The sequence below is a fragment of the Chiloscyllium plagiosum genome, chromosome 19 (assembly GCF_004010195.1).
Source record: "Chiloscyllium plagiosum isolate BGI_BamShark_2017 chromosome 19, ASM401019v2, whole genome shotgun sequence".
Taxonomy (NCBI): domain Eukaryota; kingdom Metazoa; phylum Chordata; class Chondrichthyes; order Orectolobiformes; family Hemiscylliidae; genus Chiloscyllium; species Chiloscyllium plagiosum.
The window spans coordinates 39,451,869-39,469,409 of record NC_057728.1 but is presented as its reverse complement, the minus strand read 5'-3'; the positions used below and the strand labels follow the sequence as shown (position 1 = coordinate 39,469,409).

Below are 17,541 nucleotides of genomic sequence, written 5' to 3'. Positions count from 1 at the left end.
CTACCCTCCCCCCTCCCATACCCCTCTCCCCCCCCCACCCCACCCCACACCCCCACTCCCACTAGACAGTAGCCATGAGGTCCTTATGGCAGTACGTAATGATAGCTGGATATTTATTTCAAAATGCTCATAATACGTGAAACACCATGCAACGCGGTTAGGAAATATATTTAACACCAAAGATAAGCTTAAGGAACTGTCTTTTTGAAAAAATGAATAATTCTGCAAAAACCAACAGTCAGCAAGAACCAACTCAACACCAAAACATAACATGCAGGAAAACAGACAAGTGCATGTTTGTATTGATAACTTACTGTGGATGGATTAAACAGTCATATTATTCCAATAGCTAAATAAACAGATAGCAATTGGAAGAGATACCATACTTCATGCATCTAGAAGTGAAAGTTCCAGACTAAATATGCTTAAACAATTACGTAAACTTTGGATTTTCTTAATTGTGTATCATGTATAGTAAACAAATAATAAACTATTGAATAAAAAAAGAAAATCTGTAAACACACAGCAAGTAAGGTGGCATCTGTGGAGAATGAAACTAACAAGTAATCTTTCATCAAAATTCAAAAAGAAGAGATATGACAGGACTTAAGCAAGCACTGAGGCAGAGATATAATGGAGTGGAGAAAAGATCAATAACTAAAGTCAGTAAAAAGGTGAAAAGCAATTGAGATTAAATGACAAAATGAGTAATGGCACAAGGAAAATGGAGGGCAATGTGAGATAAATAAACAAAAGATGGGTCTAGAGGAGGTATAAATGGCAAAAGCAGAATCATTACTAACAGATGTTGGAGAAAGTAAACGCAGCATTGATTATGATTTGAAACTGTTCAACTCAATATTGAGTCAGGAAGGCAATTAAGTACCTAATTGAAAGATGAGACGTGATTCCTTGAGATTCAGGTGAGCTTCATTTGAACAGTTTAGGCGGCCAAAGACCCATAGGTCAGACTGACAGTGGGGCAGAGAATTAAAGTGACTGGCGACCAGAAGCTCAGGGTCATCCTTGCAAACTCAAAGGACGTGTACTGCAAAACAATCTATGTTTGGTCTCCTCAATGTGAAGAATAGTGAAGTCAAGGAAGGAAAGGGAAGAGTTAGAGATGCAACATTTTTCCAGATATTATTGCTAGACAGAGATACATGCCTGGGTTAGATTTATACACTTAAAACAAAATTTTGATACCCACTCACCAAATCATAAATTTGATTTGCTAACTGGACCTTCTCATCAGCATCTTCCAAGGCTTTATAATAGTCCTATAAAAACATGATTCAAGCAATTAAAGATCTATTTATTAAACTTAGAGGCAAAAGGAATAGTAACCTAGCCACCAGTACCAGTTCTTTATCCCCCCAAATCCCCAGAATGAGTGTAGGGAGTGTTGTTGCGAACAAAAGCCTACATTCTTTTGAAGGTTCACATAGGAACTCTATCAGAGGGTGCAGGGAATAGCTTTGAGAGTATCAACTGCCTCGGTGGAATCACAGTTGAGGAGCTGTTGGAAATGATTTTTTGAGCATTGATAGGCAACATTATCATCCTTGAGGAAAACATCAGCCCTGTAAATGAAGGGGATTTTGTCCATAATATTATAAGTCTACAGAGGGTCCTGGTTGCTTCAGAAAAGCTTTGCATAGCATGACCACAGTATACTGTTGGTTTCCTTGGGTTTTTTTCTTTTGTTTGTTGGATTGGTCTTTGGCATCAATCTTAAACTGCTGCAATTCTGCCTTCTTGATTTACAACCTTGGGTTGTTCTGCCAGGCAACAAAGGTTACTTCTTTTGCTCCAGAGGATCACTTATTTTCACATAAGTTTTTGGTCAAATTGGTCCTGACAATGACAACTAGTACAGGGGATTTTATTTGATGCCACTGTTCTGAAACCAAAGTTGGGTGTGTGAACATATTCAAGATTGATTGTTAGCTGCTTTTAGGTTTAGACATTTATCTTTTTTTCTCTTGGACATTTTGTTCATGTGATACCTTGCACTGGATGGATGTTTATTACAGATCAAATAAGTTGATAATTTGTCCAACAGGCATTCGTCCCCTACATGGATCATTTTATGCAGACTTTGCCTAGATCTTTTGACTCAAACAATGATGTAAGCCAGGAGGACTGGGCTTACCACTTGACTCAGTGGTAAGCACTGCTGCCTCACAGTGCAAGAGATCCAGGTTTGACTCCAGCCTTCACGGACTGTGCGGAGTATGCAAGTTCTCCCATTTATTTGTGGGTTTCTGCTGGGTGCTCACATTTCCTCCTATAGTCCAAACATGTGCAGGTTAGGTGGGTTGGCTGTGGTAAATGCTGGGTTAGAGGGATAGAGTGAGGGCTGTGTCCGGGTAGGATGCTCTTCAGAGGGTCGGTGCAGACTCAATGGGCTGAATGGCCTCTTTCCACACTGTAGGGATTCTGTGACTCAGTGGTTTGATCTGGGATATCTCTTGATGGTATTGTATTAGTGCTCTGGAAGAAGATAATGTGCTCAATATGGTATAGTTGTAACAAACACTATCAGGAAAAGAACACTATTTCCATTGGCTTTTCCCACATATTTTTCTCACCCAATGGTTCCTCTTCAGATATTAGAGTCTTGGCCAACCCTAGCATTAAAGTCTAGCTGAAGGTTAATCATTCCTTCTTTTGAAATGACAGTGATGACTTTGTTAAGGCCAAAATAAAACTTTTTCTCAACAAGTTGATCATGTCAAGGTTCAGGCTGGAAGCACCAATGACTTTGGCATATAGTGGCTGACCTATCCTGTGGTCTCAACAAGCTATGTTCCTCTAACGTTTCCTGCTGCTGTGCAGGGACCTTGGAGATCCATGAACAGAAGCAACTTGCAGCACTGGAATTAAATGTGTCTGCACACTAACAGGCAGGAACAGACCTTCTGAGGGGCTGTGTGGCCACGGAGCATAGAGGGAGCATTGGTCATGAGCCTTTCATTTGTATAACTGGGGAGTTTTGAAAGTGCACCAAGATCCTATTCCAGTTGACAAAACCAACTCAGTGTCAGACTTACCTTTCCAGCAGAACTTCAACACATAAGTCAAGAAATCTTACTAAATGCAAACTAATAATCTGCTCTGTTAGTATCCTTCCTTTTCTAAAAGAGGAAGCACTTTTATTACATCTGCTTTAGAATTGAACTTTGAAGAGTTAATTGCTAAATTTTAAAAAAAGGTATAAATAAAATGCTTCCAGATTGTCCAATAAGTTTATTTTGTGGTCATCTGAGCTATGCAAATCAGGAAGATCTGAATTTCAATCTGCATTAAGCAAGCTGACCTCACCTTGCCCCTGAATATAGGCACTGAAACTGCCTTCCGCAATATCTAGTTAGGAAAAGAAAAGCATACTCATATTCTTACTCTTGCTGGTTATACACTTCCGTGGGATCACAAACTGTGTGGATGCTGTATAAGCATAATGACATCTTGTGGCCTCTCAATGGCATGGTTAAATAGCTTACTGGCACTTTCTGTCAAGGCTCATAAATCAATAACATATTTTGTGCAAAGGGCAGTAGTCATAGAACACTTTCAGGAGTGATAAGGGGATTAAATTGAAGAAGAAAAATGAACAAAAACATGAAGTTTCTCCTCCTATCCTGAAGCAGGATTTGGTACTTAATGGCAAGACTGCTGCTCAATCACAACTTGCTTTATTACCATATATTTGCATAATTCAATTTGAGTCACTCCAATGTTGCCAGTGGACAAAAATTTACTATTGATATTTTGTTAAAGTATCAACAAAGTAAAACTAACAAAATAGTACTTGCCTTCTTGATTGCTTCCATCTGTTCCTCTCTCCATTCTGGCTTGTTTTTTTTGGCATTGACAAAGAACTCATTCACCCTTTGTTCTAACTGATCCATTGCATCTGTGGGGGGAGGAAAGGAAATCAGCTATTTTCACAATATGTATGAGGATTAATAGAGTTACCAATCTTGGGCAAAATACAGCTTTAATCTACATCAATATCATTGATTTTTCATCATTGTGCATGGAACTTTTAATTAAGAGGGAAATGGAATTTAATGCCATCCTTATCAGAATTCATAAGACTGAGTTTCCACAGCTCTGAGAATAATAGACTTAACATATGAATCTAACAAATATAGCATTGTACTTTGGATTAAATTGACCAGTACTTTGATTAAATAACCTGACTACCAATTTTTGAAGTTGGATAGTGTATATTTACAGTCTATGTTAATTAAGAGACCACATAGGAACTTTAGTGGCAATGAAACACTTTCATCGTGCTGTATTTCACTCCCAGCAATCCAAATCTTTTTATGTTGTACAAGAATTTATATAGTTTTTCGAGTCATGGCATGATACTTTTTTTTGCAGGTTGCCCTGCATCCATTAACTATATTCACACGAATACTTCAACCAAGGTCTGGTCAGCACAATTGGGATGCAGTTAAATAAGGCAGAACGTATTTAAGACAAGTAGATAATGCAGCATTCACTTAGTATTCCTATTGCCGTTAAGCATTATCTTTTTCAAAGAATAGAAAGGCTCCGAGAAATAGTGATCAATAGTGAATTGCATTCAAAGGTAATGCAATTTTTATTAATATCCTTCTTAATGTTTTCCTTCTCATATGAATTACCCTTTATTTCTTTCCTCATACTTTTCCATTCCCTGCATTTTACGTTTTGTAAGGCGACATCCAAAAAGGAACTCAAAAAGTATATAAAGTACTTAATAGGATCAAAAGAAAACTACAGAGTAATAAGGCAACTCAGCCCTCGTGCAAAGATTAAAATCCCCTATTTGGAGTATTGATTTTGTGCAAATGGTAGATGAAGTAAATCTTTAAAGGATTCAGAGATGCCAGGAGGTAGCATGGGTTCATTATTGGGAAGGCAACATTTAGAATACACGCCAACAGGAATTCTTTACAAGGTGATCAACAACCGAATGGGTTGTTAGCAACGAAAGCATGACACCAAGATAACTTAATAAATCCCAACACTCCAAAAAAAAAAGTTGGTATTCTAAAAAAATTATAACTCAAAAAAAGTCTTTTAGTTGGTTTTTAAAATTTGTAAAATAATTAACTTAAAAATTGCATGGCCCATATATACAGTAAGTCTGTGAAGATCAAATTATTACCAGCAGTTTCAGATTTTAATTTTAAGACTTCTGCTTGCCTTAAGCTTCTTTTTCAATTCCATAAGCTTCTAAAGCTTCTGATAAACGAGCTTTCCATAGATCAGTTGCATTTTACTGTATAACTGCATTTTAAGGATTTTACTGTGTTTTTTTGCCAAATGAATCAGATTACATAGTTTCTAATGTACCCAGAAACAAACTTTTATTTATTACATATGAAAATGTTCAAATGAGACTTCTAATTAATATGCTAAATTAATCAAAATTCAAATGCTTCAATCCAAGCAGCAGTGATCAAAATTTTAAAGCAGTGAAATTATGGTTGGTATCTATTGTAGCAATAAAGGTAATTGAAAGCCAAGTCACCTTTAAAACAATTTTACTTAGTTTTTGTTATTAGATTGTCCTGATAAATGTTAAGTTGCATTTAAAATTGCAAGGACAATTCCAAACTAATTTTAGTTGGATTTTCTTAGCCTAGTTTTGGCTGATACTTTCTCTACCTAGTAAACCATGAACATCAATGTTGAACAAATTACTCAAAATGGTGAGTGCTTGTAACTGTACGTAGCTTACAATGTCTATTTGGTAAGAATCTTAATAATTGTTTGTAGATGTGTTTTAATAACAAGTGTCATCAATTTAATGACTGACTCAATTAATATCAACACTGCCTCCTAACTACAGTAATAATGATGTGAAATCAACCAGTAACTGAGACATTTGAAGAAAGTCCACAGCAAAGTACCATAGATTGTTATATTAAGTAATTTATTAGGCTAGCCAAAAAGGAATCTCTTCACAATAACTCTCTACTTAGTGGTTGTACTACTATTGAAGTGTAATGCCACAATGCATTTTGCTGTATAACTGCATTTTATGGAGCTTACTGTGATTTTTTTCTGCCAAATGAATCTGATTTTATAGTTTTTAACATAGCTAGAAACAAACTTTTATTTAATACACATGAAAATGTTTGAACGAGACATAATTAAATGTGCTAAATTAATCAAATTCAAATGCTTCAATCCAAGTGGTGGTCAAAGTTTTGAAGCAGAGAAATTATGGTTGGTAACTATTGTAGCAATATAGGTTATTGGAAGCCAAGTCTCCTTCAAAAACAGTTTTATTTAGTTTTAGTTATTAGATTGTCCTGATAAATTTTAAATTGCATTTAATCTAATGCATCATTTCTATCTGATTTACTTTGAATAAATTTCCAGAAATTCAGAGATCAAATATTTCAATATATCTCTATTTCAAATGAGAATGATACAAGAACTCAAATATTAAAAACTGCAAACTTAGAAACTATTCTCATATTAGGTTTTACAAGCATTTCGTTTCTTATTATATGTACGGACGAGTGCAATTAAGTAAATTTACAGAAAAAGATATTTTTTGAAAATACGTTAACGAAATTAAACATTTTAATGTTATCACGAAAAACTAAGTACTTAGTTACAATGACAAAGTCGCACGGGGAGATCACAAAGTCTTTTTTACACATTTTCAGACCGAACCACAAAATGCAATAATGGTTCCATCAAAGCTGAGTACTCAAGAAAATATTCACAAAGTCTGTACAATGAATCATTTATGGAAACAAAATCCAAGTGCAGCTAAAAAAAGGAAGAGAAGTTGCCACCTAGCGCTGGGCGCTGTTGCTATGGTATACGTTGCTTAGGACTCTGCAAATGAGTGACAAAACGATCATAGATGAGGGAGGGGAAAGAACTAAAATAAAGTAAAAGTAATTACACCCGCAAATTATTGGAATATTAAAAACGACTCGGTAACTAAAACCGAAATAAAGGAGGTTTTATTTTGGATGAAACTTCTATTTCCTGAATCCTTTCAAATGTTGCAAAGGTGCAATATTTGGTGGTTTGGGAAATCTTTGAAGAGACATTTTAAAAAAAAGCTGAAAGAGTTACGATGGAAGGAGTGTAAGGTGTCGCGGCTGTCAGAGTGTTCAGTGCAGTGCCCGGGCATATTAAGAAAAAGTGTGGGTGAGTTGTGTGCCTGACAAGACTAACGTGGCTCTGCATACTCTGTACTTGCAGGTCCATCTCTCTCATTTCCGTAAACCTGTCGCGCAGATCCATGGGAAGTTGTTCGATCACTGTCGAGAGAGGAAAACAACAACAACAGCATTAATGGTGGATTCTCGCTTCGCTCCGCCCGGCCCTGCCACAGAGAAAAATATAACAATCCCAACTTCACAGCGCTGCCTAACACTCAATACTCACTTTCCAAGTAATCCTCCAAGTACAACATTTCGAGTATGGGTGAATTATTTTTAAAAGCCGCACGATTTGTTTTTAAAAACGGGATAGTGTTTTTTGTTCCTCCCCCCCCTAAAATGGTTCCAATATGGCGTCTCAAGACAGCGCCGCTCGTTCGTTCAAAAAAAATGGGGAATGGAAGACAAACTCCGGCGCCTGGGCTCCGCCCCGCGCGCTCATATCCTGCTCTCCGATTGGCGGGCCGGCGGTCAGCCGTTGCGTTGGCCGGGTGTTGGTTGGACACGCCCTCAGCGCCCAGGGAATGCTGGGTGATGTAGTCTGGCTGTTTCCGTTGGAGGCAGGTCGTCGGCGGCCTCTGTATTCTCAACTCGAATTAAGCCTGAACTCCCTGATCGATCGTTGGTGCTACGCATGATTTGGGGTGAGGCGGGGTTGGTTGTTCAAGTTGGACAGGCACTTATTGTTTCTGATTATTGTCTCGGTCATTTGATTTAAATCATCAGGACACCTTTCCGATTATAGTACATGGCAGTAGGAGCGAGCGGGGTTGGGAGGTGTATCCCGTAGTCAACTTCCACACAACTCAGCAATTACTCTCCATTCACTGATTCAGTGCACGCATGTGAAAACGTGCATCTTACAACAGGGCCATCTTGCTGGTGCGGCGTCTTGTCAGAGAGACGTCCAACTTGCCCAGTCCCCTACTCCAAACCTTTTTAAAAGTTAAAAGTCACACCATCAGGTTATAGTCCCAATAGATTTACTTTCGAAGTGCTGTTTCTTCATCAGGTGGTTGTGGAGCAGCATCATAGGATACAGATACCAAAAGATTTCAGTGTCATGCGGCTGAAACATATTAAACAAACTTAAGAATAAGTCTTTTATCTTTTAGAATAGTTTTGCTCGTTTCGGTTTGTTAATATGTAAATCCCAGAACTCCTTTTAAGTCACGTTCTCAAGATAACTACAGGTTTTCTAACAATGTGTAATCTCAACTCAGACAATGCAGTAAAGGTGTGAGGTTTAAATCTGTCTGTGTCCCAATCTTGAGTCAGACTGGTTCTATTTCCAAAGTGGGATTTACAGAATCTTACATGGATTGACTGTAGGTTATACATTTTTGAGCAAAATAAAATATAATTTTGCAAATACAGATTCACCCCATAAACTTATGTGTGTGTATGTGTATGTGTGTGCGCACATGCAGGAGTGATACAGTGAGCTTGTGGGTGTGAGAGAGTATGTGTATTTGTAAGCTTGGTAAAGAATGAGTGAGAATGTGATGGGGTATAAGCCTATGAGAGGGTGTGGCGGGGAGGTGTATGTGTGTGCATATGAGAGAGCATGTGTATGACTGAGAGTCTGTGTTAGTGTGTGAGGGGGAGTGTATAGTGCAATGGGGTCACCCCCCCAACCCCAACCCATAGTGTAGTGTGATATGAACCCAGAGTCCAGGTTGAGGTCATCCTCATGGGTACGAACTTGGCCATCAGCCTCTGCTCAGTCACTTTGGGTTGTTGCTTGTCCTGAAGTCCGCCTTGGAGGATGGTCACCCAAAGGTCCGAGGACAAATGTCCCGGACGGCTGAAGTGTTCCCCGACTGGGAAGGAACACCCTTGCCTGCTGATTGTTGTGCGGTGTTCATTCATCTGTTGTAGTGTCTGCTCAGTCTTGCCAGTGTACCATGCTCTCAGGGCATCCTTGCCTGCAGCTTATGCGATAGACAACATTGGCCAAGTCACATGAGTACCTGTTGCGTACATGGTGGGTGGCATCCCCACGTGTAATGGTGGTGTCCATGTCAACATTCTGATATCTCTTGCAGTGGCTGCTTTGACAGGGTCGAATGGTGTTGGGGTTGATTTTGTCCTGAAGGTTTGGCAGTTTGCTGCAAATAGTGATCTGTTTAAGGTTTGGTAGTTATTTAAAGGCGATAAGAGGAGGTGTGGGAAGCTCTTGGCGAGGTGTGCATCTTCATTAATAATGTATTGCAGGCTGCAAAGAACATGGCGTAGTTTTTCGGCTCCTGGGAAGTACCGTACAACGAAGGGTACTCTATTGGTTGCAACTCATGTCTGTCTCCTGAGGAGATCATTATGGTTTCTCGCTGTGGCACCTCAGAACTGGTAGTTGAAGCATTGAGCATCGTACCCTGTCTTATGAGAGCATCCTTAAGCACCTTCATGCACATCTGGAAATCCTGTGTATGTGTTAGGCTTGTCTGTAGGGAATGGCTGTTTTAATATATTTAGGTTGGAAGCTAGAGAAGTGTAGCATCGTGAGGTTATCTGTGGGTTTGTGGTAGAGTGAGGTGTCATCCTTGATGGAAATGCATGTGTCCAAGAATGAGACAGATATTAAAGTGTAGTCCATGGTGAGCTTGATGGTGGGATGAAACTCATTGATATCACTGTGTAGTTGTTTCAGTGACTTCTCACCATGGGCGTAGAGGAAGAAAATGTTGTCAGTATATCTGGTGTATAGTGTTAGTTGGAGGTCTTGTGCAGAAAAGAAGTCTTGTTTGAACTGGTGCGTGAAATATCAGCATATTGGGGTGCACATTTGGTCCCAAGGATGTTCCATGTGTCTGGATGAAGAGTTGGTTGTCAAATTTGAAGATGTTGTGGTCGAGGATGAAGTGCATGAGTTGAAGGACAGTGCTCGGAAATTGGCAGTTGTTGGTTTGTATACTGAGGCTATTACAGCAATGCCATCATTGTGGGGGATGCTGGTGTCGAGTGTGGTGCTGAGGTGCCCATCCTTGATGGAGATGCACGTACTGACGTGCAGCAGCGAGAAACTGTAAAGACTTCCTCGGGAGACAGCCACATGTTGCAACCGATAGGGTACCCTTCCATGTTCAGTACTTACCAGGAGCCACAAAACTACGCCATGTTCTTCGCAGCCTGCAACACATTATTGATGAGGATGAGCACCTCGCTAAGACTTTCCCCATGCCTCAACTTCTCGCCTTTAAACAACCACCAACCCTTAAACAGATCATTGTTCGCAGCAAATTGCCCAGCCTTCAGGACATAATTGACCACAACACTGTGCAACACGGCAGGTGCAGTAAGACGTGTCAGAGTGTTGTAGAGTCATAGCAAAGTACAGAACATTAATGACACGGACATCATCGTTACAAATGGGGACGCCACCCACCGTGTAAGTAGCAGGTACTCATGTGACACGGCCAATGTTGTCTATCTCATAAGCTGCAGGCAAAGATGTCCTGAGAACGTGGTACATTGGCGAGACCAAGCAGACAATACGACAACGGATGAATGGACGCCGCACAACAATCACCAGGCAAGAGTGTTCCCTCCCAGTCGTGGAACACTTCAGTGGTCCGGGACATTTGTACTCGGACCTTCGGGTGACCATCCTCCAAGGCAGACTTCGGGACACGCAACAACCTAAAGTGGCCGGGCAGAGGCTGATAGCTAAGTTCGGTACCCATGAGGATGGCCTCAATTGGGACCCTGGGTTCATGTCAAACTACAGGTGACCCCACTGCACTATACACTTCCTCTCACACACACTCCTACATACTCACACACTAACACAGACCCTTTCTCATAAGCACTCACGTACACCCACGCATGCACCCTCTCACTGGCTTATACCCCATCACACTGTCACACATACTTTACCAAGCTTACACATCTACACACACTCTCACATGCACTCACACCCACACGCACACATTCATTCTGTCCTGCACTTACATTTAAGTTTATGGGGTGAATCTGTATTTGCAGAATTATATTTCATTTTGCTCAGAAAATGCATAACCTATAGTCAATCCATGTAAGATTCTGTAAATCCCACTTCAGAAATAGAACCAGCCTGACTCAAGATTTGGACACAGACAGACTTTAACCTCACACCTTTAATGGATTGTCTGAGCTGTGATGACACATTTTGTTAGAAAATCTGAAGTTATCTTGAGGATGTGACTTAAAAGGAGTTCTGGGATTTACATATTAACGAACCAAAACTAGCAAAAAAATTCTAAAAGACTTAATCAAGTTGGTTTAATATATTTTGCTATAAATTTTATATATTATGGTCCTGCTCCACAACCACCTGATGAAGGAGCATCGCTCTGAAAGCTAGTATGCTTCCAATTAAACCTCTTGGACTATAACCTGGTGTTGTGTGATTTTTAACTTTGTACACCCCAGTCCAACACCGGCATCTCCGAATCCTGATAAAGAAGCAGTGCTTTGTAAGCTAGTGCTTCGAAATAAACCTGTTGGACCATAACCTGGTGTTGTGTGTTTTTAACTTTGTCCACCCCATTCCAACACCAGCTTCTCCAAATCATTTTTAAAAGTCGATTGTGTATCTACAGCTGCTAGCCTTGCTGATCCCTGATAATAATATTTCATTTTTCTGCTGAACTTTGAAATGAATATAGTTTTATGAGAGTTTTTTATGTATGACCTCAGTAAAGACTCAACTTCTAAAAAGTAATTCGAGATTTCATATTTTACAACTTTTACTGTGGCATACAGACAAAATATGCTACTGCATTGACTAAACAATACTTTAACTTTGCCATTTTATGTTTTACAGAACCTTGAAACTATTTTAATAATGTTTTAAACATCTTGGAACTGACAGCCAGACTTCTCCGATCATGGGATTCCTGACAACCACTGTCAGACAACAACTCACCAGGACAAGAGACCCAATACCCATATATGCAAGACAAACGTAATTTACAAGATTCCTTGCCAAGACTGCACAAACACTAAATAGGACAAACTGGCAGACAACTAGCAATCCGCATCCATGAACGCTGGGCAACTAGACATTATGATCAGCTGTCTCTAGTAGCAATGTACACAGATGACAAGGACCACAAATTTGACTGGGACAACACAGCTATCAAACAGAGTACAGCCAGAGAATTTCTAGAAGCATGGCATTTATCCACTAAGTCCATCAACAAGCAAATAGACCTAGACCCAGTGTACCGGCTACTACAACGAACAACCAGAACCGGCAACCGGAAGCAGTGGGAACAGAACCAAATAAGTTCCAGAAGACACAGTACAGCAGTGCTTCAGAGGAGGCTCCAAAGCACTGAAGATGTTACATAGACGGGATGAAACGTTTGCAAATCAACTTCAATCATACCCACAACTACAACAACCAGCGCCTGAGCTACAAATCTTTACGTAATTTAATAATATGCTTTACACAGCCTCTTTAAGTTGTTTCTTCATTATCTTGTAAAAGCAAAATACTGCGGATGCTGGAAATTTGAAACAAATAGCGAATGCTGGAGAAACTCAACGAATCTGGCTGTATCTGGGAGAGAGAAACAGTTAATATTTCAAGCCCAGTATGTGTCTTCAGAACTATAAGATGCAATATTTGAGTTCTGAAGTGTCATGCTGGGCTCAATACATTATCTCTTTTTTTTCTCTCTGCACAGATACTGTCAGACCAGGTTTACACCCCATATCTATTCTTTCTTAAAATTAAATGGATGTTTAAATAATTATTGTTTAAAACTTAACATTCTCTACACCGTTCTGGGACTTAGGAGACTGTCGATCACTGTAAATATTTGTGCTATTATTGCTACTTCTGTGACATTTAATCTTTAACAGTCCAGCCACTTTGCTTTGTCATCTGGCAGATTTCAGAGCAGATCATATAACCCGTTTCATTTACCCGAGGTTAAAGATACAGTCCCTCAACCTCATAATTCATAATTGTAACACTCATTGCTACTTAATAAATTACTTATTATGAACAAGTAACTTGAAAAATTTGTGAAATGTGAATTTGGCTCAAAAACCTACTTCTTAAGGAAAAAAGCATATTTCAATGTGTTTCTCAGACAAAATTAAACATTCCAACAGGAATGTGACGTTTCACTGACTGAAGGTGGGTCATATTCAACTCAAAATAACTCATTTTCTCTCTGCACAGATGGTGCTAGAAATGTTTATTTTCAGAACATTCTGCTCTAATTTCAGATTTCCAGCATGTTCAGTATTTTGCTTTTATATGATTTAGCTATTACGATCTGCATTTATTACATTAACATACTTCAAAAGTACTTCATTTTGTCTTTATAATGTGGAATTTAATTTTCTGTGGTTGTGTGGCTTTGTAAATGCAAGTGATTTTCTTTATTTTCCTTGCTTCTCAATAATTTACATGTGTTTTTTTAACTTACTTATCATGATTTTAGGTCAGAGTGGTGTTGGAAAAGCACAGCAGGTCAGGCAGCATCCAAGGAGCAGGAAAATCAACGTTTCGGGCAAAAGCCCTTCATCAGGAAACTTGATGGAGGGCTTTTGCCTGAAACGTTGATTTTCCTGCTCCTCGGTTGCAGCCTGACCTGCTGTGCTTTTTCAGCACCACTCTTAACTAAACTCTGGTTTCCAGCATCTGCAGTCCTCACTTTTGCCTAACTTATCATGAATTAAATGTGCATAATTTCAAAAGTAGGTTTTTTTGTCTTCATTGTGTTTTATTTAAGCTGGATAATGTGATACAGAAGAATTGTAAATAGTTTTTTTTTCTAATTCTTTGACTTAGAAATATTTTTGAATGAATAAGAATGGCAAATATGGAAAAGCACCCAACAGGTCAGGCAGCATGTATGAACTGAACAACTTTAATATTCTTTTAGTTGAACTGACAATGGCAAACTCCGCCTTGTTCACCCTGTGAAGTTCTCCTGAACAATTTCTAGGAACTCATGCCAAAATTTGTTGAACTGTCTTATATACTAATCAGCAGCATGAGTATACTTATGGAATCATATGCAGTGCTCCGGAGAACACCATCTCTGGGTATGTGTCCCACCGCCAGGTCAACCAAGCAGAAGTGGTAGTACAGCAGTAAACAAATGGGAACAAATAGCTCTGGGAGTCCTCAGACCCATTTACTTTCATTGTACCAGGCTAAAAGAGGAAGAAGACCTCCTGCAAATTACCATTCAATCCTGTCCATTGTGTTCAACGCCACTTGGAGGAAGCAGTGACATGGGTGCAGAACATACTGTAGAAGGGGATTTTAGTGTCCATCACTGAGAGCCAGTTTGAATCACTCCATATTATCTCAAGAAATATCTGGAGGTACTGGATATTACAAAGGCTTTGGCCGTGACACATTCTGGCAATAGTCCCGAAGATGTGTGTTCCAAAACTTGCCGCACCCCGAGACAAGATTTTCCAGTAAAGCTACAATTGTGGCATCTACCTGACAATGTGGAAGGTATCCAGTTGTGTCCTCCACACAACAAGCAGGACAACTTCAACCTGGCAATTACTACCCCATAAGCATGCTTTTGATCATCAGTAATGTGATGGGAGGTGTCACAAATGGTGCTATCAAGCAGCACTGTCTCAGTATGAGGTTTGTCAGGGTCCCTCAGCTTTTAAGCTTATTATAGCCTGGCATCAAACATGGCAAAAGAATTCCAGAGGTGGGGCGAAAGTGACTGCCGTCCATATCAGTACTGAATTTGGCCAAATGTGGCATCAAGCAATGGGAGCAAAATTAGAGTTGATGGGATTTAGGGAAAACTCTGCTGTTTGGAGTCATGCCTAGCTCAAAGGAAGATGGTTCTGGCTGTTGAAAGTGAGTCATCTCAACTTCAGGATGTCTCTGCACATTTTGTCAGGGTGAAGTCCTGGGCTCATAACATCTCCAGCAGCTTCATCAGTGACCTTCCCGCCATCAGTTCAAAAGATGATTGCACGCTTTTTAGTACCATTTGTGATTTCTCAAGGACTGAAACAATCCATGATCAAATGCAGCAGAATCTGGACAAGATCCAGATTTGGGCTGACAAGTGGCATTTAACATTCTTGTTTTACAAATGGCTATGTTGGGCAAGAGAGAAATAAACCATCTCCCTTTCACATTCAGTTGCATTGCCATCACTATTACCACCACCAATATCCTAATGTTTACTATTAACCAAAAACTGAACTAGACTAGCCATATAAATACAGTAGCTATAAGAGCAGGTCAGAAGCTAGGAAGTATGTAGTGAGTAAATCACCTATATATTCTCCAAAACCTGTCCACCATTTACAAGGCACAAGTCAGGAGTGTGATGCAATACTCCCCACTTGCCTGAGTGAATGCAGTTCAGCAGCACTTAAGAAAGCTCCTAAGAAGCTTGACACTTTTCAAGACAAAGTCACCGACTTGCTTGGCACCACATCCACAAAAATCCAATCCCCCAGTGCCAGCAGTGTTGACGATCTACAAGATGCTTTTCAGAAATTTAAGATTCCTTAAACAGCAACTTCCAAGTTGATAACTAGGAGTCTGATGATGACCATGGAAAAACCCATCTAGTTCATTAATGTTCTTTGGGGAAGGAAACTACCATCCTTACCTAGTCTGGACTATATGTGACTCCAGACTGACAGGAATGTGCTTTTACTGTTATCTGCCTTCTGGGATAGGCAATAAATGCTGGTCTGGCCAGTATCCTCTCATCCTGTGAATGATGCTTTTTTTTAAAAATCCACTTCCATCTTGAAGGACAAGGCAACAGATATATGGGAACAACACCACACACCAGTTCCATTCCAAGCCACTCACTGTCCCAACTTGGAAATGCATCACCATTCTTTCAGTGTTACTAATAATAAATGTAGAAAGCAATCCTCTACTCATGCTGAGATATTACCACCCGCTTCCAGCCTTATTTTGCCTGTTGAATAACATATTTTCTTGCACTAATTAGGACAGTTTAAAGCGAAAAATGATATTTAAAACTCAACATCTGTGGGCAAATAATTACTATCAATATTAATGTGAAATTATATTTGGTAACATTGCTTATTGCCAGCTTGGCATTGTGTTTTGTACTGCAGCTGATATAATCTGTAGTTAGATACACAAGTGGAAAATTGAATCAAAATATAATAAATAAAGAAGTAATGTTGATTTTCCTTATGGTTTTATAATTGTGACTACTTCCATTATAACTGAAAGGATAAATAATCCGTCCAAACAAGTAATTGAGGAGATTCTCTATGTATAAAAAATATGTTTAAACAATTAATGTCCTGTGATATCAAAATAGTGTTACATCAGGGGATGGAAAACCAACAGTTTTTTTTCTAACAAAAGCTCAGCAGGTCTGGCAGCATCTGTGGAGAGAATCTGCGGAAGTCATGTCTTTTCTTTCATTTGATTTTTAAAAAAATGAATTTAAACAGAGTTATATGTTCAGCATTTAATACAGAAAATAAGTCACAATTATGGCTAAGTACGGCAGTTGATTGAATGAGAATGGAGAGGAGAGGGACCAGGCCAAGTGGCACACGTTCCAAGGAGAGAGAGCTGGCTTCACAGTCAAACAAGAATTGCAGAAAATTGATCCAGAATTGGCCTGGGCATGGAGAGGCTAGATCCAGATTTGGCCCGAAAGAATACACAAACTTCACGTCTTTTTGTGGTTGATCTTCATATTTCGCTGATTCATGTGGAATAAGTAAGTGACTCATCATATAATATTGTTCCTAGAGTTGCATTTGCTCATTGAAAATTGCCACTAAAGGCAATCAGAAATGTGAATATTAATATTGTTCTTGTTTTGGGTTCATTCAGACTAAGTGGGCTAAGTTTAAAGTTGGAAATGTGTTTCTGGAAAAGCGCAGCAGGTCAGGCAGCATCCAGGGAACAGGAGAATCGACGTTTCGGGCATAAGCCCTTCTTCAGGAATGGGGAAAGTTTGTCTAGCAGGCTAAGATACAAGGTAGGGAGGAGGGACTTGGGGGAGGGGCGTCGGAAATGTGATAGGCGGAAAGAGGTCAAGGTGAGGGTGATAGGTCAGACTGGGGTGGGGGCGGAGAGGTCAGGTCATCTCCTCTGCACAGAAGCTCTTCAGCCACATTCTCAAACAGACATTCTTCCTGACCTCTCCGCCCCCACCCCAGTCTGACCTATCACCCTCACCTTGACCTCTTTCCACCTATCACATTTCCGACGCCCCTCCCCCAAGTCCCACCTCCCTACCTTTTATCTTAGCCTGCTAGACAAACTTTCCTCATTCCTGAAGAAGCGCTTATGCCCGAAACGTCGATTCTCCTGTTCCCTGGATGCTGCCTGACCTGCTGCGCTTTTCCA

General features: G+C 39.8%; 1 protein-coding gene across 1 annotated transcript in view; it reads right to left on the bottom strand.

Moving 5' to 3' along the window:
- ing3 (inhibitor of growth family, member 3) overlaps positions 1-7,555 on the bottom strand; it is a 30,433-nt gene extending 22,878 nt beyond the window's left edge. Inside the window, exons 1-4 of the mRNA XM_043709610.1 lie at positions 7,420-7,555; positions 7,221-7,292; positions 3,819-3,919; positions 1,215-1,280 (exon numbers count right to left, since the gene is read on the bottom strand). Coding sequence (XP_043565545.1) covers positions 1,215-1,280; positions 3,819-3,919; positions 7,221-7,292; positions 7,420-7,447 — 267 coding nt within the window. The 5' untranslated portion in view covers positions 7,448-7,555. The remainder of the gene's footprint in view (positions 1-1,214; positions 1,281-3,818; positions 3,920-7,220; positions 7,293-7,419) is intronic.
- Between the last annotated feature and the right edge of the window lie 9,986 nt (positions 7,556-17,541).